Source organism: Lepisma saccharinum, chromosome 6 (assembly GCF_977018435.1).
Source record: "Lepisma saccharinum chromosome 6, izLepSacc3.1, whole genome shotgun sequence".
Classification (NCBI taxonomy): Eukaryota; Metazoa; Arthropoda; class Insecta; order Zygentoma; family Lepismatidae; genus Lepisma; species Lepisma saccharinum.
Window position 1 is genome coordinate 71,487,511 of NC_139234.1, and position 21,859 is coordinate 71,509,369.

A 21,859-nucleotide genomic window follows, 5' to 3' on the forward strand; every position below is an offset into this window, starting at 1 on the left:
AGCAAAATCTTCAAAGATCTTTTCTAGTTTCCTGATATGGTTCACTAACAACATGAATAATTTCACCAGCACATAATAATAACAATGATTTATATATAGCATGAGTTAATAAATGAAATAATTATTTGAAAGCCTAATTTGGAGGGGAGCAACCCTGATACCATAGTACAAAAATTGATAATGCTATGAAATTTATACACAAAATATTTTTCTGTGTTTATTTCTCAGAATTGCTGAAGGTCGAGGCTCCAGATGAGTACAAGAAGGAATCATGGCAGATGGACGAGAACGAAAAACTAAGCCAAGTGCCAAAGCTACGTGAGGAAGGCAACCAGCTCTACAAGGGAAGCGACTACAGTCAAGCAGCTGCAAAATATGCTGAAGCATTGGGGTACCTGGAGCAGCTAATGCTCAGGTAATCAATCCTTTCTCTTGCAAGTTGTTTTTCTTCTTTGTCCTTGTCTACCAGAGCTGAAATTCACTTCTGTTGGATTCTTAGCCATGTGGGCATAAAGGGGAAAGAAGCAGCCGGTGCTGCCGACCTTCTGCCATCTACGGACCTACAGAATGATTTCCTCCTCGAGATGTGGTGGGCTGAGGTAAGGGGGAACAAGTTTTGCACCATCAAACCTACCACTGGCACTTGGCATTCCTCGTCCTGTCCCTCCTGCCGGGAAGAAGTAATCTTAACTCGGCTTCAAATTGAACAAAGCCATCTTACACATAGTCACTTGCTGCAATGGCTGGACCCTCCAATGTATCGTGTTTGCAATGTCATTTTAAGTGTTGGGCATATTGTTATTGAATGTGCCGATTTTGCTTTCCTCAGGCAGGCTTTTAATCTTCCCAGCTGTTTATCATCCTGTTGGGAGATGCCAACAATGTTTTAGCTTTTTGAGAAGAACTGGTTTCTTCTACTGTCTGTGAGAAAATTTTTAGTGTAGTCTTACATATTTAATGTATTGTCTTCATCTTGGGAATGTTTCCCTGTGTACAATGAAGGGCACAAAATGGCCATTTGTGCCAACGCACCCAGTAATTTTAAATCAATCTTTCTTCAAGGAGACTCAAAAATCCGTAGAGGGGTGACAGTGGAGGTTGAACAAAATCCTCATCTTTCTATGTCGTGTGACGTGGTTGCGGCATTCAAAACAAAGTGGTAAAATTTTGGAAGCAAAAAAAAAAAAAAGTTTTCTTTAACCACTAAGCCCACGACCACCTCACATCAGCATTGACCAAATTTAGAGCAAAAAGAAGAAAAAGTTAAATGTCTTAATGCTAGACCTGCAAGAAAATACACAAACCAGCAACTCTTTTTCCTTTTTACTCGAAACCACCATTCAAAATCTCTGTGGCAAAATGATCATTCACCCAAAATATAATATTCATTTATAATCACAGAGATATCAAGTTTTGGCCCCCTTATGCTGACTCACAAAATATCGTGGATCTCGAGTACCCGATCCCAAGCATACAGTATCCTTCCCTTTTCTTTTGCATTCACGATTACCTATCGGTTTCCGTAATCGTGATTGTCTAGCCACAAAAACAGATCCGATCCAACATGCAAAAACAAGATGCTTTATAGTTACAATTTTATCTTAATCAAGTACGTAACATAGCTCCTTTCCCTCATTATTGCTTCAGCAAAGTATATGTCAAAAAACAATAGATAGATGGAATGATTGATCAACAAATAAGAACATTTAGAAAATGTCGGAACTTCAATTTTGTGGCAATTTATTATAACAGTCTAATCCCCGTACAATTCTTAACTTTCCCCAATAACTGACGGAGACGTCTTCACAAATATAGCTGTATGCAGTAAATAGTAAAAACACACATGGGTATAAATAACACTGGGGAACAAAAAAAGGATTTTATTTTGTGGCATAAAGTTTAATAACAGTTTCAGCACACAAAACAGCTGTGATTGCCAATTGTATGATTGGTTCAGTTGAATTGACTCCAGTTATAAAAATAAACACACCATGGAAAATGTAGGAGGTAAAATTACTCCACGCTTTTCTCGGTAATATCAAAATTTGATGATGGGCTGAAATTCCCATTAAGAAACTTATTAATTTATTTGTAAATTGTTGCTAGGCAACTTATGAAGCATTGCTAGGCAATTGGGGAATCACAGAGCAGAAAACCACCGCGATATAGTTGGAAATATGTTGAAAAATTTTGAGAAATTGGGAGCTAATATGAGTGTGAAGATACATTTTCTACATAGCCACATTGACAGATTCCCCGAAAACCTTTGTGATTTTAGTGAAGAACAGGGAGAAAGGTTCCATTAGGATATAAGGATAATGGAAGAAAGGTACCAGGGACGGCCTTGTAATCAAGGGGTCCTGGGTTCGATACCCGGTGGAGGCACAAGTGGTTCGGATCCCACTTTAAACTGTAGGTCCAGTCCCGATTAGCCTTACTGTGCATAAAGTGGACTTAAAGCAGCAACTCAAGGTACCAGGGACAGTGGGATCGCCACATGATGGCCGACTAGCCTACTGTTGGAGCTTACAGAGGGATTGTCCTTAAAAGCAATACAGCAGGAAATCGTATAGAAAACGTTTCATATAGTTTGTTACTTCATTGTGTACATATTTCCTTAATTATTATGATCATAGGCCTATATAAATTTATTTTTATAATAATGATTGTAATCGCAAAAAGAAATATTAAATTATTGTTGGAAGTTCATTTATATGTATGTCTTATGTTTCCGCCATTTTGGTTTAGTTGCATTTATTTCATAAATTAGAGCCAATTCAGGAAATATATTATTATATCATCATTCAGCAGCATGAAATCGCCCTAAATTAGCTCTCAAACATTGTGCCGCAATTTCACTGTTCCCCAGTGTAATTCATTTACCATACGTACACTTAAAACACAATATGAATATAAATAGATTTCTGGCATGGCACGGGTTTAGGTGATCGGAAAACCTTTTGCTCTTATGTCGTACATATTCTAGAATCCAACTATTGAATATTTTGAAAATTTGTGCATTTACTCACTAAATATATTCACAGTATAAAAAACTTACGTGAGTAAGTATAATAGTCGTAAAACTCCTTGCAGACGACGTTTCGCAGACAACCGTACTATGGTTGCATGGAATATATGAATTAAGTCACGATGCACAAAAATGAATAATTCCAACTATTACAAAAAAATCATAGTAAACTGAAACAGACCGGTCACTAACACAAACCAAAATTAATTATATAAGTATACTTAATTATTTCATGTTGAAACCAGCAGTCAAAACGGCACGGTCAAATCCATGTGTAGACCAGGGTCTGATCACCTTTGCCGGTGTGCCATCAAGGAGAGAGAGAGAGAGAGAGAGCTCCTTTCGTATGTATGCCACAATTGCCACTGCTTGGCTCTCGGAAGAAAACCTCGCCAGCAGCTGTGGAGTCCTCCGTAGAGTTACAATATTTTCCCACTAGGGGAAGCGCCGTTGCCAATTTTACCTATCCAACATCGGGACCCCAGTGTGTCTAGTACACTCTGATGCAAAACTCCTCGTGAATTCAATGAGGAGAATGTGGTGGAGCTTTTAAAATGATAATTGCTATAAGCAAACACCACAGTTGGTAATCATAGGTTGCTTTCCTGTCCCTTGTGTTGATCACTGTGACGTGGATGAACTGATGAAGTAGATGATTGGACAAACTCTGCGGTACATCCATGCAAAGTGAGTCTGTGCCGTAGTGATATATTTTGCCCCCTCCCTGCCCCATGTAATTATAGTGAACTATCAAGATCAAATCCAGTGTAACATGCGCAATCTAAGAAGTAAGTAAGTCTACTTTATACAAGGATGGGCTAATTGGAGTTAGAATACTTGAAGTGGGATCAGAGCTGTTGAAATGGGCCCACACTAGTTATAGTCATTTTCAATAATGATACATTCTTTTTTAAAAATTAAAAACAATTTGGGTTGTTACACTTTCTTCAAATAGTGGACAACTCTAGGAATTCAACTGGTAGTGTCGAATATATAAAGAATTTGACTTCAGAAAGGTATTTTAGAATTTTAAACTTTTCTGTGGGTAGGTGAATCACTTTCTTTTCAGTTGCCTATTTGACGTAACTTTCCCAATGAAGCAGGGAGGATGATTGGATTTATTACCCCAGTTAGCTATAGAAATGTGTGTATGTATATAAGATGAACATAAGAGGCATTAACAGATAGGAAATATATAATGTTCAGTCCTTACACGAGAGCTTGGTTGTCATTGGCTAAAACTAATTTTACATCTTTGTATCCTTTTAAGGGAGAAGCCTGGAGACGAAGAGTGGAATGTGTTGAATGAAATGAAAATCCCTCTGTTGTTAAATTTTTCTCAGTGCAAGCTTTTGGAGAAGGATTACTACCAAGTTATTGAACATTGTACAACGGTACTAGTTAGCGATTCAGGTGCGTATAAGCTTAATATTGTAACCAGTTAATTTTTGTCTTTTTTAATTGATTCTGAAGTAATAAGAACTAATTTCAGTTTAATATTGATTGTACGTCTCATGAAAAGTCTATATAAAAGTATTACTCTTGGGGGTGTGTGGAGGTTTGTCAGTGCTCTTTCTCAAATATATAGTTATACAGTAAAAATAACCCATGTTGCAACAGCCCATGAGGGCCAGGGTCTGCCTGCTGACTGCCAACCTCTCTCTCACCTGCCGATGTGGGAGATCATTAAACCAGTTGTGGTCAGCACAATAAACTCCCTGTCATTGTTGTAGGTTTCTCTGACCAGGTTACACTACTCATTCGTAGCTCCCAATTTCCTTGGGATGGTGGGTGACCACCGGCCCCATACACGGGCCGAAATCTCAGGAGAAAAGTTGTTACGCTTCCCCCATGAGACTTGAACCTCTGCACGTCCCTATGCCCGAGCCCAAATCATGATGCCTGTTACCCTGCCCCTGTGTCAGGGCAACAGTGTTTATTTTCCTTATTGAAATATTTATTAATATGTTAATTAATTAGGTAATTACGTGTATAAAAATATGTATATGTGATAAGTGTATCTCAATTTATTATGCATTTTAAGCTTGTATATATTCCATGTATAAAAACCATGTAGCTCTCTGTTCTTTTTTCGTGTTTCGAACGTTCAAAAGAAAGGCGGGCAGTTTAGCTGTTAAAGATTAAAAATTTTGAAAGAAGGGCGGTTGGCAACAGACGCCAACCAAACGTATATAAACTTCCAGATGAGAGTAGGGGAGGTCGGCTGTTTGAACTGAGACTTGGAAGGGAGAGGCTGTTTTTGCTTCGGTTAGCTAGGACCGGAGGACAGATCTCCCGAAACGGATGCTGTAAGATATTGGATAGCCGGGCAAGCTAGTGCCTTGGTGTCCAGTTTACAGGTAAAAAGGTAGTTTGTACTGGATGTTATTTTGAAGTAATTACGGTGCGCCGGGCAGCCTCGCGCCTGTTAAGACGTTTTTTTTTTTTTTTTGGAGTAACGAGAGTCTACCTTGTGACAAGCGTACTCCACATGTAATTCATGAAATGTAAAGCATCCAGGTACAAACAATAGAGATTCCAACATCAAAATTAGAGTTTTGGCCCGATAAATAATTAGAGAAATGAACGTTCGCAAACGACATGTATATACTTTAAATTTTACGTAAATTAAACTATAGAAATTATCCAAAAATTTCCGTTTTTAATTTCACACATGCTGGACAAGGTAATTTATCCCCCTGATCATAAAGGTTTCGCAAAAGATTATCCGTTGTCTCTTGTAGTGAATTATATAATTATGTTGACTTGTAGCAACCCACGTGCATTGTCGTACAAAGAAAGATACCCCTAGACAAATCAGAGCCGAGTACAAATTGCACCGAACCTCGAGTGCGGAGGTAAAGTGTGGGGGGGCCAGGCGAGTAACATATTTATTTGGGGGCCTGTCCAGGATTGAACTTAGTTATTTGAGGTCTTGTCGCAGGATATTGAACGAGATTTTTGCTTTGAAAGTTAAGGAGAGAAACGGACGAGGATCGAACCGATGATCTTGCGAAACAGAAAAGGGGAAGTTACAAGAATGTCGCTTGGTAACTCGAGCAGATCCAGCCCGACCGCGTCAGAACTTTCTGTTGTTGAGGAACAGAGGTGCGTTCCAAGAGTGACAATGGAGGAAATTCGTTTACCGCTTCCGACATTTGAGGGAAATGTAGGGAAGGAAGATGCTTTTTCGTATCTGGATAGGATTCAAGATTACGCGAGAACGCTGAAAATTTCTGAAGATGATCTTCTGAAGCAGTTTATTCCTCTTTCGTTGAGAAATGAAGCGAGGGAGTGGTTTTTGTTCACGGAACCGTTCGGTGATTTTTCACAATTCAGGCATAAATTCTTGCAGGCTTTTCACGGATTGGATTATCAGAGAGAAGCAGAGTTATTTTTGTCTCAGAGGTTTCAACTTGCTAACGAGGGATTGGCGGAATACGTTCGCAAAGTTGACAGGCATTTTAGTAGGATAAGGAATTCGGCTTCTGCACAGGAGAGAATTGACTTTGTGAAATCGCACTGCAATCCGGTATTTAGGGATTATTTGTACAACAAGACATTCACTTCTATGAGAGAAATGAGCGAGTACGGCTTGGAATTTCAAGCAGAGTTTTTGGAAAGGCAGAGATTCAAGTCTTTCGTTTCTGAAGACGAAATTCGCAGCTGGTCGCTGAGGCAGGAATGCGAAGAGGAGAGGGGGAGAAAGAAATCTGATATTTTCTTGGACCCTGTGAGCATTGGTTTTGACCGCCTGAAAGTCGAGCGCTTGAGAAATAAATATGTTACTCGCCTGGCCCCCCCACACTTTACCTCCGCACTCGAGGTTCGGTGCAATTCGTACTCGGCTCTGATTTGTCTAGGGGTATCTTTCTTTGTACGACAATGCACGTGGGTTGCTACAAGTCAACATAATTATATAATTCACTACAAGAGACAACGGATAATCTTTTGCGAAACCTTTATGATCAGGGGGATAAATTACCTTGTCCAGCATGTGTGAAATTAAAAACGGAAATTTTTGGATAATTTCTATAGTTTAATTTACGTAAAATTTAAAGTATATACATGTCGTTTGCTAACGTTCATTTCTCTAATTATTTATCGGGCCAAAACTCTAATTTTGATGTTGGAATCTCTATTGTTTGTACCTGGATGCTTTACATTTCATGAATTACATGTGGAGTACGCTTGTCACAAGGTAGACTCGCGTTACTCCAAAAAAAAAAAACGTCTTAACAGGCGCGAGGCCGCCCGACGTGTACATTTCTCAACCTCCACGGTGACAAGGCACTAGGCTGCCCGGCGCACCGTAATTACTTCAAAATAACATCCAGTATAAACTACCTTTTTACCTGTAAACTGGACACCAAGGCACTAGCTTGCCCGGCTATCCAATATCTTACAGCATCCGTTTCGGGAGATCTGTCCTCCGGTCCTAGCTAACCGAAGCAAAAACAGCCTCTCCCTTCCAAGTCTCAGTTCAAACAGCTGACCTCCCCTACTCTCATCTGGAAGTTTATATACGTTTGGTTGGCGTCTGTTGCCAACCGCCCTTCTTTCAAAATTTTTAATCTTTAACAGCTAAACTGCCCGCCTTTCTTTTGAACGTTCGAAACACGAAGAAAGAACAGAGAGCTACATGGTTTTTATACATGGAATATATACGAGCTTAAAATGCATAATAAATTGAGATACACTTATCACATATACATATTTTTATACACGTAATTACCTAATTAATTAACATATTAATAAATATTTCAATAAGGAAAATAAACACTGTTGCCCTGACACGGGGGCAGGGTAACAGATTCCCCCTCCCCAGTGTTACAATTCAATCTGAAATTTAAATTTCAGTCTGTGTGAATTGTCTTAAAGTCACTGAGAAAAGTTAAGCACTGTATCTGAAAAGAAGAAAAAGTTCACTGAAAAAGTTATTTTCACTACACACCACAACCGTCTCTCTGAAACAGAAGAGTCTCGATTTCACTTCACTAAATATCGTATTTCCACACGGATTCTTCCTCCGGGAATCCTGGAACCTCCTGGACATCTCGGTCATCTGGTCATCAGGACTGCTCGAAGGTGCAGACAGCTCCTCCACCTTCCAACGAACATGTCCGGCTCCCGCTCTAGGGTCGACTCAGCCTCCTCCTCGGTCCATCCGAAGAAACCTCCAGCTCCTTAGTCCCTAGTCCTTGCGTCTGGGACTTCTGCGGTACTCGGTTCGACTCCTGCCGAATTTCAGCTTCAAATGCTTTCAAAAAGTTATATCGTTCGATTACACGACCCGACATTTAAAATGGCTTTCCCATTTTTTTAATCTATAAGGAAACTTTCCCTTCCTTCTTCGGGCATCGAACTGCCTCCCTCAGCATTTTCTAAGCGATAAAAATCTCATGTCCTCGTGTGCAGAATATTCATCTACTTTTATCGGTAAAAGATTTACATAACAAAATCCAACAGTCCGTAATTAAATCTTACATTCTCATGAAATAAATTTACCAGGACTCAAATGTGTAGCTACAATAAATCAGGAACTTAATTACTACTGTACAAATATGAAGTCGGTCACTCGGCTTCCTTTCCATAATTTTTCACAGCCCTTCTACCCCCTCCCCTTGAGATGGATTCTCAGGGTAGAATTTAGGGACGAGTGCTTTCCCTCACACTTCTCAAATTTCTTCTCGGAATAACCTTCAGCTGGTCAACGTTAGCTAGAACTCTCTTCCCCTCACCTTCCTTTTCCAAAACAACATTATTTGGAGTAGTGAAATTCAGAATTCTGTAGATCCCTTTGAATTTCGGGAAAAAGCACACAGTTTGCTTATTAAAAGCAGACGAAATCTTATGCTCTTGAAGCAGTACTCGATCTCTGACACGAAGATTAACCCTTCTTCTGCCCTTATTGTAGGCCCTTGACGCCTTTTGCCTCGTCTTTTCTTCTTTTTCTCTTGCAAATTCGAAAGCCACGCCCATTCTTTCCTTTAACTGCATGACGTAATCCATCTGTCTCTCCGCCGTGACGTTCTCCCCGGTTCCATCTTCCCTCTGAAGCTCCATTTTCCGAGTGTCATGCGGTGTGAACAAATCAAAATCCAAAGAACAAGAATGACGTTTCAATCCAGTCATCGAATTTGTTGCATTATTAATGGCAAAACTTATCGCGTCCAAATTTTCAGCCCACGACGAGTGTTCCTTGCAAAACTTCCCAAGTGCTTGCTTGATTATCTTAATAGCTGCTTCTGATTTGTTTCCCTTCGGTCTATATGGCGTAATATAGACAGGCTTGCAATTCACAGAACGCAACGTTTGTGAATACAGTTTGCTTCGAAATACACTCTGGTTGTCACTGACAACGTATTTCGGAAATCCTGATTGAAAACAGTACTTCAAGAATGCTTGCGAGATCGTCCTCGCCGTTGTAGTTCTAAGTGGTGTCAAACTAATGTGCCTTGAGAACTCATCTTGAATGACTAAACAGTACTTGTATCTCCCCTTCGTACTTGTAGGCAGTGGTCCAAAAATGTCCAGAAACACTTTGTATCCAGGCGCAGTAGCTTTCCTCGAGTTCATAAAGCACATCTTTCTGCTGTTGTCAGGATTATACTGAAGACAAGTGATACAACTTTTGCAATAGTTACTGACATCTTTGACTACTCCGTCCCAAGTATAATTCTCTAGGACCTTAAACAATGTCTTTCCATGTCCTAAGTGCGCAGATAATAAATCGTCATGCGAAGATTTAAGTACTTCACTCTTCAACTTCTCTGGTACCCACAGCTTCAATCTGGAGCTAAACGGTGGATAAAGTCCAGTGTTTTCGTCAACGAAACGGTAAAGCAGTCCATCATCGTCGAGACAGGAATGTTGGAGATAAAAGTCAAATTTTCTCTTCTCTCGAGAATCCTTTATTTCAACTTCTTCCCCATTTAAACATCCAATTAATTTCGACAAATAAGGATCGCTCTGTTGTTCTCCTTTCCACATACCTTTATCGTTAAGATCTACGGGCGGCGAAGTTTCTTTCTGTCCGTCCGTCTGTTTTCCATTTACAGTGTTGCCAGCTGCATCTGTAAACATCGCTTCCGTTTTCCTTTTCTGTTTCCGGTCGAATTTCTTCTTTTGCTCAGAAAGTGGCCTAGGTTTCGCTCGGTCCAGCTTCTCGTTATCCACATCCAAACGAACCTCGTAATCCTTTGCTAATCCTGGTTTATCTTGAAAAACATCAATATGCCTTCTCACTATGGCAATCAATTTCGGCTTGTTTTCCTCTGAGATATCGGTACCCTCCATCAGCATGGCAATCCTTCTCTCTTCGTCAACCCCCACCTCTTTGATGTCGCTGCTACGTGTCTCCGCTCCGCAAGCAGAAACGTTCTTGCACGTCCCTATGCCCGAGCCCAAATCATGATGCCTTAGGCCGCACAGCCACAGTGCGGGACAAATATATAATTCAGTGTCTATTAATAATACAATCTTGTAGATATTTTTCTTGTAATTTTTTTTTTGTTATTTTATGTCACTTTCCTCTCTCTCTTGGTTGATTATGTTGATGACAATGAATTCAGTTTATGAAATAGATGAAGGTACACCCTATCCTAACCACAGGCACAGAGGCTGCACAATATACATGTACAGTCATGGACACTTCTGGGTTGTAACACTCCCATTAAAATTGAATGGAATCATTGCAACCCAGAAGTGTCCGTGGCTGTACATTGATCAAATCCTTTGCATTCAAGGAAATATTAATTCACAATGTTACTCAAGTGGCCTCCCACATTCCTGCTGCCGCTTTCTTTCAAAGGGTGCCTAGTTGCTGGTTCTTGGGCTTCTGCACTGTAGATACACCTTTCAATACTGTGCATATTAGCACAGCGTGCAGTCCTACATGTTAGACTCATTTCTATACCTTATTTTAGAACAGAGGGAGTAATACTAATAATTCACACCTTGTCCTCTTTAAAGTACGAGGAAAGTCAAATATTTTTAAACTTGAAATATATTACTTGCATCATTTTTTGACAAAATCTTCGTGGCATACAGTCCACTGCTTTGGAAGTACATGGATGCCTTTAGAAAAAAAAAAGTATTTTGGCTGTGATTGCAGCCACTCGTGGACCACCTGCTTCACCTCTTCGTCTCATTTGCTTCCAAATACCTCTGAGCAGTCCAAAGATGTGAAAATCGCTGAGAGCGAGACAGATTTTGGATGGTTGCAAGAGTTGAACGTGCAGTATGGGGTTGAGCATTATCATGTTGAGAAAACACTTGTACTCAGACGTCCATATTGTTTGGATTTGATGCAGGATGCTAGTGTCTACGCATGTTGCGCTGATGACTGTTTCCCCTTTGGATACGTAGTGTTCCAAAATGACCCCTCGTTCATCCCAAAAGGGATAAAATGGAGTTAGCATACCATTTCCCACTGATGGTTGTCTGCAGAATATTTTTCAGTTCTGGCAAGGAGTATGGTACCATTATATGCTCGCATCTTTGGTTTCTGGGTGGTGGTAATGGATCCGTTTCATTTTCAGTGATAATGCTTTCTAGGATGCCAACACCTTCATAAGTGCCACATAAGTAATTTGCGTGAAAATCTTCCAATTTTGCAGTCAGCTGACATGGCATCCATCTTTATTCCTTTATGAAAGCACAGAATATCATGGACAATACGCTGTGCTGATCTAGGCTTCGTGTCCATACAGGTACCTATTTTAACCACTGCCATGGCTTCCACTGCGGCAGTGGCTTCTGTCGTCACTACCCAATGTGCCTCACCTGGTTGAGAAGAGTCTGTTACAGATGTAACACCATTTGGAAGCTTTGTGGTCCATTCGTACACTTGCTACAATGAGAGATACATTACCATACTTCACTTTCATTCCTCAAAGAATCTCGATGAGTTTGATCCCTTTACTCAAGAAACATAAGGTGTTCCTCCTTGGTTGCATGTTGCCATTGGCCACTCTTCAAACCATGAGTATCACTGTTGTCAAATTACAGGACAATGAAATACTGGTTGGAATTTTCATTTGACTCTCTCTTGTATGTGACCATAACATTGGCGAATATTACATAAGACAAGAAACTGGACAATTTAGAAAATGATTTTACATCTGGCTTTTATACACAGAAGACAATGGCTGACTTTTATCTTCCATTACATGCTGTTCATGAGAATTTCATATGTATTTGTTTATTTCACAGTCTGAGTGCATTCTAACAAACGTCTTTTGTTTCAGACAATGTAAAGGCCTTGTTCCGGAGAGCGAAGGCACACGTGGGTGCATGGAACCCGAAAAAGGCTCGTGAAGATTTCACGAAGGCTTTGGACCTTGATCCTTCACTACGGGGTGTTATCAAGAAAGAGCTGAAGGAACTGGACGAGTTGGAGAAAATCAGGGACGAAGAAGATAAGGCGAAACTGAAAGGGAAAATCTTCTGAAGTGCTAACACTGACCAGGTGATCACTGTCAGTCACTGAGTTTCTAGTCCTTTTGTATACAAGATACATTTTGCTACTAATATTTTCTGGTGCTAAATGCATATCTTCTTCACAGGATGTTCTGCAGCTGTGAAATTCTTTTTGGTGCTGGGAAAACTAATCTTAAGTCTATTACGTTCTGTTGCATAGAAAATCTAGTGCAATCACTGAACTTAACCTTATGCCAGGGAGAATGACAGAACATTTATGATAGAATAGAAAAAACATTAATCAAAGATTTATGTGACCAGAAGTTTATACCTGGAATTGACATAACATATAGAGGCCAAGCTACAACTTTCCAGTATTTTTTTTACATTTGTTATTTTAAATCTGCTGTATCTCTGATACTACTTTTATCAAAATTCCATGCATATATTTAGTAGATGACCATATGTTTTAGGTCAGGCTGGCTACTCTCAACTTATGGCAAAATTCAAATTTTAACAATGCGAAATATCCAAAATATTCTTGGTCGGAAGTGTGCGAAATATCCAAAATATTTTTGGTCGGAAGTGTAATGGTGATTCTTCAACTCAATATTATTTTGAATGTAAATTACCAGATTTTTTACAAATATCAGTAGCTACACATTTGGAATTCCAATTACCAGAGCCTGTACTGGTATAATTGGTGCCTCATAACAGATATCAACTCAGATGGGAAGAAATCGTAGACAGCGCTGCAGGCATCAGCAAAGTATAGTAGCACTTAATTGTTTTTACCCTTAGTTTCTACTGTTTGAACCACTGAACATCTAGTTGTATTGAGTTATATAGATATGTCCTTTTTCAAGTGCACAACTTTTCATCATTTATGAAAAAAATCAATGTGATGTTTGTTTGTAACTTTGAAGGTATTGTGAATCATTTTGTAGATTTCCAAGCCACAGTAATAACAATTCTCCCCCCATTAAGTCTCACCCTGCTGTACAAAATGTATAAGCACGCAATAAAGGATAAACTAAGGGAACTTGCGGGACACAAGTGACACTTGTCACTTGGAAATAAAACTGAAAGAATAAATGTTACTCGCATGTCACCCAGACTGGCCCATTTTCTCAATAGTGTGCATCATGTTGCCTTGGTATGTTGATCGTGCATGCACAGTGAATGCTTTTCTACAGACTGGGTGGTCCGTGTAGGTTATTGCTTCATTGTGAAACCCACATATTGTGTATCGCTTGTGGCTTGTCAATTCTGTCTCAAGGCTTGCAGACTTCCCCTTTATCAAGTCCACAGAAAATTACATTGTGGTTTTGAGAGTAATAAAGAAAGCTTACCTAGTCTCCAGGAAGAGCCTCAAGTCCATAGAATTATTGACAATTTTCTGCCAATGTCCTACAACTTGTCTTTTGTGAAGAACTTTTTTCCTTAGACCAACAAGAAAGGACATAGATGTAATTTTCACAGCACGACTTTTTTTTTTTTTACTGTAATTGTGTTCATCCCCCCTCCTCTTCGCAAACGTAGTCTGTCGGACATAAGCTTCTCTTGCCATTGCAGCAAGTTTGACATGTGCCCTTTTTGCTGCATGGAGTTCTGCGTTATCCATAAGTAGCACAAGCTCATGGTAATTCGCTAGTGTAGGTTGCTTTATGCAAAATGAATCGTGAGCTCGTTGAAGCTGGTTGTAGTGCAATGTGCTGCATGCTGTCCACAACAAAGAAAGAAGAATCTTCTTTGGATGGGATCTGTCTTTGGCACTTGGCTTGGTGTTTCACTGGGATACAGTCAGTGGAACAATCGTGTACTGGCATTTGAAGAAGGAGCTGCTTTCTCAGGGGGAACTTCAGTTCTCCCCCACACAGAAAGAGAGAAATAGGGTTGGAAAAGAAAGCCTTGCTCTTTCCACCCTTCATCTCACCTTTTCTCTCCCTAATTTTCTTTCTTTCCAAAAAGAAAGAAGGAAAGGAATAGCAAAGGGAAAGAAGATACCCAGGGGCGCCAAGTGGAAAAAGGCACTCTGTTTCGCTCCCTTCCCATGTGCACCCTCTCCCCTTCCAGAGAGAGTTCTCCCTCCCTATCACACATCCCATATCTCTCTCTCTCTCTTTGGAAGAGGGGGGAGTTTGAAAACCCCACCAAGGGGAGGGGCAGAAAACCCTCACTCTCCTTATGCCATGCCTCCCCTGGAAAAGGGGGAGCGGCTGGACCCCATATGATGAGAGAGAGAATGAAGGGGAGGCAACTGGAGAGAGGCAGGCACCTTCTCTCCTCCAAGGGAAGGGAAAGGGAGAAAGCGAGAGAAAGGGGGAATGGGGAGGGGCAGAAAGGAATTAGGGAGAAGAGATGGAGTGGGCAAGAGGGGCCTCTGATGGAAGGAGAGGCCCTACCCCCACGTCCCGGGGGGTGGCATTCAGAAAATGAATGGTACTTCCCCCCTCTTCCCTTCAGGAACCCTCGCATCGAAAGGAAAGGTTTGAGAAACCAAAAGAAAATAAGGTTTACTTTAACCCCAATCAGACACCTTCCCCACTATCCAATCCTTTTCTTCCTCTTTCCCTCTCACAATCCAGTTGGAGGGGAGGAGAAATGTCCGCCAGGTAAGGGGGGGGCAGATCCATTTCCCATAGAGAGAAAGAAACAGGGCCTCTTTTTCTTTGCAATTCAGGGGGAGGGGTCTGGTGGGGGGGGGTGGAAATGAGAAGGAAAATAGAAAGAAAGAGATAAGCAGAGGCTGGGTGACAAACCTTTCCGTTTCTGCCTTTCATGTTTTCCTTCCTCTTCTACTGGCTCTCTCCCCTTCTTTCGATAGAGAGAATGAGGGGGGAAATTTGGGGGGGGCAACGGAGAGAGAGAGAGAGAGAGAGAGAGAGTACCACGACGCCACAGTGAAGATAGTGAAGTGATACTGAGAGAGAGAGAGATATATCACCTCCCCTCTCCTAGAGAGGAAGAAACAGCAAGGGGTGTTTCCCTCTCCAACAACTTAGCCTTCTCCTCCATATCCGTTCGATACCCGGTGGAGGCCTTCTGAAAAGGCCTTAAGGAAAGGAGGATGCTCTCCACTCTCTCTATGGGAGGGGGCAGGGAGGTCGCCTGCCTGGGGACAATTTATTTCCATTTCCAACTCCGTCCCTCCCCTATGTCTCTACTTTTTCTTTGTCTCTCTCTTCTTCCCCATTTTCTCTTGTGATCCCGACTCCAAGGAAGAATAGGAGGGATTCCCCTCCTTCTTCTGGGAGGACACCAGGAAAGGAGGAATTGTGGCAAAGAATACCTTGGTTGGTCACCTTGGGAACACCCCTCCACCCGACTCTTTCCCTTCTCCTTTATTCTGCCTTCATGGTCTTCCTTTCTTTCAAGAGAGAGAGAGAAAGCATTTTGTCTTCCCTGTCTCTTTTCACCTCTTTCTTCCACTATTGCTGGTGGAAGGTAACCCAGAGAGAGAGACAAAGACGAAAAGATAGATGGAGATAGAGAGGTTTTTCCCATCTCTTTCTCTCATGGAGAGAAAAAGAGAAGAAGAAAGGAATCCACACGCCTTAGGAGAAAGGGGATCTTACGCCCCACTCTGATGGATCTTTCTTCTTCAGAAGAAAGTAAGTTGCGCCCCCTGGATAATCCCTTTCTCTTTTTCTCCCCCTTTCATCTCCTCTTTCGACCCCCCCCCCAATATCTTCTCACATACCTTTTCTTCTCTGGGAGAGAAATAAAAGAATGGGGGGTGAAACAAGGGGAGAGGAGAGAGAAGGCATACCCAGACAATTTCCCACTGGGGCAATCCTCTGCTCTTTTTTTTTAGAGAGAGATATAGACTCTCTCTCTCTCTAATTCTCCAGGAAGAAAGAAGAGAGGTGATGAATTTCCACTACTCCACCCCCCCCCCCTAGGGGCCTCCCCGAGTTCTCTCCTTTCTTTTTTCCTCTTTCTACATTCCTTTCCCCCCTCTCTTCTTCTCACCCTCACTGAAGAGAAGGGGAGAAAGGACCAAAGTTGGGAGAGAAGGGAGGTGGGTAGACGGAAAAAAGGTGTTGACAGCTCCGCCCCTGATTGATCACCCTCTTCCTTCCCGAGGGAGTGAAGAAGAGTGTGTCAAGAAACAATCATACAAAGTTATATGCAGAAGACATTCAACTATAATATGTTCAGGTGTTCCTTCAATTGCACCACACTGGCAGCTTGGGGATTGCACCTTCCTAGTATATAGGTGTTTTGGGGAAAGGGTGTAATTTAGCTAACATCTAAGAAGGGTTGTTAAATAATTTCTTGTAAGTTCAATATCTTGATACCAAAGTGCTTTGCGTGTTTGTTGAATTGTGTAGTATTTTTTTTCTATACGTTTTCCCTGTAATTGACCATTGTTTCTGCCAACTTTCCAGTAAGTCTCTTTTAGCATATGGTTCTAGCACTTTTTCAGAAAATTTTATTCGAAGTGATTGGCAAGTTGATTGTTCAGCTGCATCCTTAGCTAATGCATCTGCTATGTGATTTCCTTTTATGGATCAAAGGCGGTGCTTGAAGTGAAAAATCTTAGCTGGGGGTTGTTCCATTGAGCTTTGGGGTTAGTTGGAGGGATGCTCCAAATGGTTCAACATGGTGACAATGAGATAGCTGTGGTATACCATTCCACGTCACTTCGGGCACTGGACAAATTGAATTGAATTGTTGTTTTAAGTCCACTTTATGCACAGATAGGCTAATCGGGACTGGACCTACAGTTTAAACAGTGGTATATGCCGAGTTTAAAATCTAGACAATTTTATGACATGTTCCTAGGGTATGGAGAATGGGAGAAGACTAGGTCCTCGTAAGCACCGTGCAGGTTAGACACACATCTCTGACATTGCCATGCCAATGATAGTCTGGTTGCATACTTTTATGAAATCAGGTTAACTATAGAACCAACACTATTTTCTTATTAAATTTAATATTATTCACATTTTATACTGGATTTTTCTTCTGTGAGCTTCAGGCTTCGCAGATAGCCTAGCTAGTCTAAAATATACACTCTTGTTTTCGATATATGTCCAGGAGTCCAGGCAAAACAAATGCCATAACCTAAGTTGGCTACAAACTTTTTATAAGAACAATGTACCAGTCTACATAGTAAGCAGAAAGCGACACTACAAAAAGAAACATGAGTAATAAATAGAAAATGGTTAGATGTGATATCTCATTTTCATTAGGCAATTGGTGAGGAACCCTTTTGTCCAGTGTCCTCACCTTTCCAGTCTTGTAGAGATGGCGTATGGCAGCAGATTCCTATATCCCAAGCTTCATGCTGAGCTCCAGGCACATTTGATGAAGGTCTGAATCAGTCAGCCTTCAAAGTCGACAGTTATCCACCTCTTGTGGTCTTCTTGAAAAGTGTTCATCTGAAATTTTATCTCTGCTTCAGAACTGGGCCTCGAGTTCCAACCAGGGATGGTAAGGTAATTTACTTGTTACGTTTTTTACGTAAATTACGCATAATTGACATACGCAGATGTAAAAGAAACTATTTTTTTTTCCCGGAAAATAGTCATATAAAAACCAATTATATTACATTTTAAACTTTTATTTCATATTTCAGCACAAAATCATTACTTTCTGAAGATTGTTTGCACAGCCACCTCATGCCCTCACCAACAGATTTTAAAAAATAGAACTGTTCTTTCACATATTTTAAAAAAGTGAGAAACCTGTTTGTGTATAGGCCTTGCGCTAGCTTGTACAGGGAGGTTATTTCAGTCGTTCACCGCCAGAGTGACGGCCGTTCGGCGGACTCTTCATGCAACAGGTCCCGGCAAATTGCATTACAGGAAGTCCGTAACAGAAACCGCTTGTTTTCTAATGTTTCCACTTTTCACAATTACAGTTACAATTACAATTGAAATAAGCACGTACCTTGTCGCAAGTATGCTGGAAAAGGTGTCCTCTCAAATACAAATATTTCTGGCACCATATTTCTGACATCTAATCTTAGATTAGTCATCGCTACTTTATCCTCAGTTGTCACGACAGCGCCGGCAGCTTATCGGGGGTTGGGTGAGTTGTCAGCCGCGAGAGGGTGCTTCATACTGCACGTGTCGGCAGTGATGCCAACCGTAGGGACATGTCCCTAAGCATAGGGACTTTTCACTAAATTTCGCCCGCGTAGGAACGTAGGGACAGATTTTGCCAAATGAGGGAAAACGTAGGTACTTTTTTCAATCTTGGTAAATGACATTTTATGAATTAGTTTATCTGGATACTTTAGCGAAGAGGAGAAAAAAGAACTAACTAACAAATCTCCATCAGAATTTTGGAACATGTTATCGGTTACCAAAAACTTTCAAGGCAAGTTCCTTTTTGAAAACATTTCCACTCTCGCGAAAATAGTGCTAACATTGCCACATTCTAAAGCGGAAACGGAAAGAATATTTTCAATGTTAAGTGATACAAAAACAAAAAAGGGAAATAAAATGGGACCAGAATTGTTAAAGACTGCAGGAAATACAGCATCACCAACCAACATCTATCTCTGCACAGCAGCAGCATGTATGACTTCAAATAACATAATCAACAGTAAACGACTCAACGTTATTCATTAGGGGTGTGCGGGATCCTTTACTTTAAAAAGTCGTTAATTCTCGACGTTTTCTGCCTTGTAAGTTTCTGGAACTTATCGAAAATTGTAAGTTTTTATTCTAGAAATGCAAAAACAATCACTTAAAGTGAAAATGACTTGTAAAATTCGAGATTTCCAGTGCTTCGGGAAATTTCGAACATTTCCCGTCCCGAAAATTTTCCGACTTGGTCGGGAAATTGCAAATTTTTCAGTCCCGAATGTCGGGATTTAAAAAAATTACAGTCCCGATCCCGTTCCGACCCAAAAAATTCTGTCCCGCACACCCCTATTATTCATTAAGGCAAGAATTTACAATACCGGACCCTTCTGTAATTTCTATGCTACGTCTTATACTCACGAAATAATTATTCGTGATGATTTATCTCAAGTTAACATGTTGGGGTGAGGGGGAAAAAATGTTAATTAACGTGTAGAAGTTGTAAAATAAGCATTTCAATTCTCGCAATGATTCTCCGTATACAAGTATGGTAGCCATATTTGTTGATATGAACAAATTACAATTAGTTACGCTGTCTACAGCGTTGCCACACTGTTGATTTCATACTTGGAGAGCATGGATTGTGCAAGAATAGCGGAAGAGAACAGTAAAAAAGTTGTTAATGTTATACAGATTGTTAGGTGGAGTGTGCAGGAGGGCTAATTAATAAACTTATTCATTTCAGTATATTGCCCAAAGAACGTGCTTACATGTGACAGCGACAATCACGATGTAGAAGAACTGATTTGATTACAGGTAAATTTGGCAACATTACATCAATCATAAAATTGCAGGATACTAAAATGGCATCTTCGATGATGTTAAAGTGCTACGAAAAAAATATTTTTTATCGGTTCGTAATCACAATTACCGCAAAACCATTCAGGAATAGCCCCACTGAGCATTCTCGGTAAGGTTAGGTTAAGTTAGGTTAGGCAAGGCAAACATAGTTAAAATTTGGGCTCGAAAAACGGGTAGCCCAACAAACCATTGACGGATAGCCCTACGAACCATTCAGGTACAAAAAAGGTAAAGTGTTCTCCTGTGCATACGCCATGAAGGCGTATAGGGGGTGTGAGGGTAACGCCCCACACTTTCTTGATCCGGTCGTGAGTGGGGGTGATGTGATCAGCATCACGCCCCTGACCGCCTTTACCCCCCAGGGTTTCCCCCAGGTACCCATGTTATTCGACGCTGGGTAGGCGCCGGAGCAGCTTCCAGGTACGGTTAGGTTAAGTTAGGATAGGCAAATGTAAATTCGCTCCTTCATTAATTGTGGAAGCACAGAGCAGAAAGAATTGGTAAGTAAATGTGTATATTTTATCTTCTGTTTTGCATGCTCATGAGGTGATAATTTTTTTAGTCGCTTTACTTGGCGTAGGGACATTTGGTCAGTTGTAGGGACATTTTGACTACGTCTGTAGGGACATTGCCGAAAAATGGTTAGCAACACTGTCGGCTACCAGACGTCAGTGTACGTTCATGTTCACTTCTGTTTGCGTTTATCAGTACACGTGTTGCTTATACTGTGTTATTGTAATGTGCTACTCATGGCCAGTGCTTTATGCTTTATTGTGTGTTAATTGTTATTCATTCATTAGTTATGTCGTTAAACAAATATAGTCTTGAACAGAGAGTTTTTATGTACGATAATTACGTGAAAACGAATTCTTGCAGAAAAGTGGTCAGGGAATTACGATAGACAGGATCTCTTGAACCTAAGAAACGTGTTGTATTGCTGTTAAAGGAGGTCATTTTCAACATCTCTTATAACACAGGAGGTTAGTGATCATCATTATTATTACTTTTAAATATCATTTTACACTTTCGGTTTGCTTTATGCGCCGGGATGCTGTCTTCCCTTTCTGACAACTGACGATAAAGTAACGATGTCTAATCTAAGATTTTCTGTCAGAAATAAGGTGCCAGAAATATTTGTATTTGGGAGGACACCTTTTCCACACACACACAGCATCATTGCGACAAGGTACGTGCTTATTTCAATTGTAATTGTAACTGAAATTGTGAAAAGTGGAAACATTACAAAACAAGCGGTTTCTGTTACGGACTTCCTGAACGCAATTTGCCGGGACCTGTTGCATGAAGAGTCTGCCGAACGGCCGACACGCTGGCGGTGAACGACTGAAATAACCTCCCTGTATTTATAACATAACGATTAACAAGAATTTATTTCGATTGGATTACAGTTTTAGTAACAGCTTCCAATTCCTTTTTCATGCATATTATACACTTGCATAGGGTAATTATGATGTGAATATGGCAGTTTGTAAAATTTCAATATAAGAGCACACACAGAAATTCAGAAGGAAAGCTTTTTTTTTTTTCTACCACTGCCAACTGCCATACATAAGAATAACCATCTCAAAAACCATGTTTTCTTTTAATTTTTGTTTAATTCTAGTTTTTTATGTACTTTACGTGTAATTTGTTTCATGCAGAAAACCTTTTTATACACGTAATTTTACAACCCTGGTTCCAACAGTGACTCTTTCTTGAACTCATGCTGTGAGCAAGGACTACTACCACAGACACCATTTGGTGTTGCCTTGCCTTGGATTCTCAGTGGTTTGGATCCCACTTGAAATTGCAAGACCAGTTCAGGGTTCATTGAATTAAAAACTGATAATCTGTACATATCTCAGCACGTATAAGCTTTTGTGATGATGTTCATGGCTAGGTTGATGGTTGTTCTGTTCAGTGTGCATTCTCGTCATTCCTGCAGCAGAGCAATTTCTATTTCCCGTTTACTTGTTTTCTCGTCTGTTGGAATTGTCATGATGTTGAT

The 21,859-nt window shown here is 40.6% G+C and overlaps 1 protein-coding gene across 1 annotated transcript in view; it reads left to right on the plus strand.

The window, feature by feature from the left end:
• The window catches only part of LOC145988866 (AH receptor-interacting protein), a 30,886-nt gene extending 15,759 nt beyond the window's left edge, over positions 1-15,127 (plus strand). Inside the window, exons 4-6 of the mRNA XM_083124121.1 lie at positions 229-415; positions 4,299-4,441; positions 12,280-15,127. Coding sequence (XP_082980247.1) covers positions 229-415; positions 4,299-4,441; positions 12,280-12,482 — 533 coding nt within the window. The 3' untranslated portion in view covers positions 12,483-15,127. The remainder of the gene's footprint in view (positions 1-228; positions 416-4,298; positions 4,442-12,279) is intronic.
• The last annotated feature ends 6,732 nt before the right edge of the window (positions 15,128-21,859 follow it).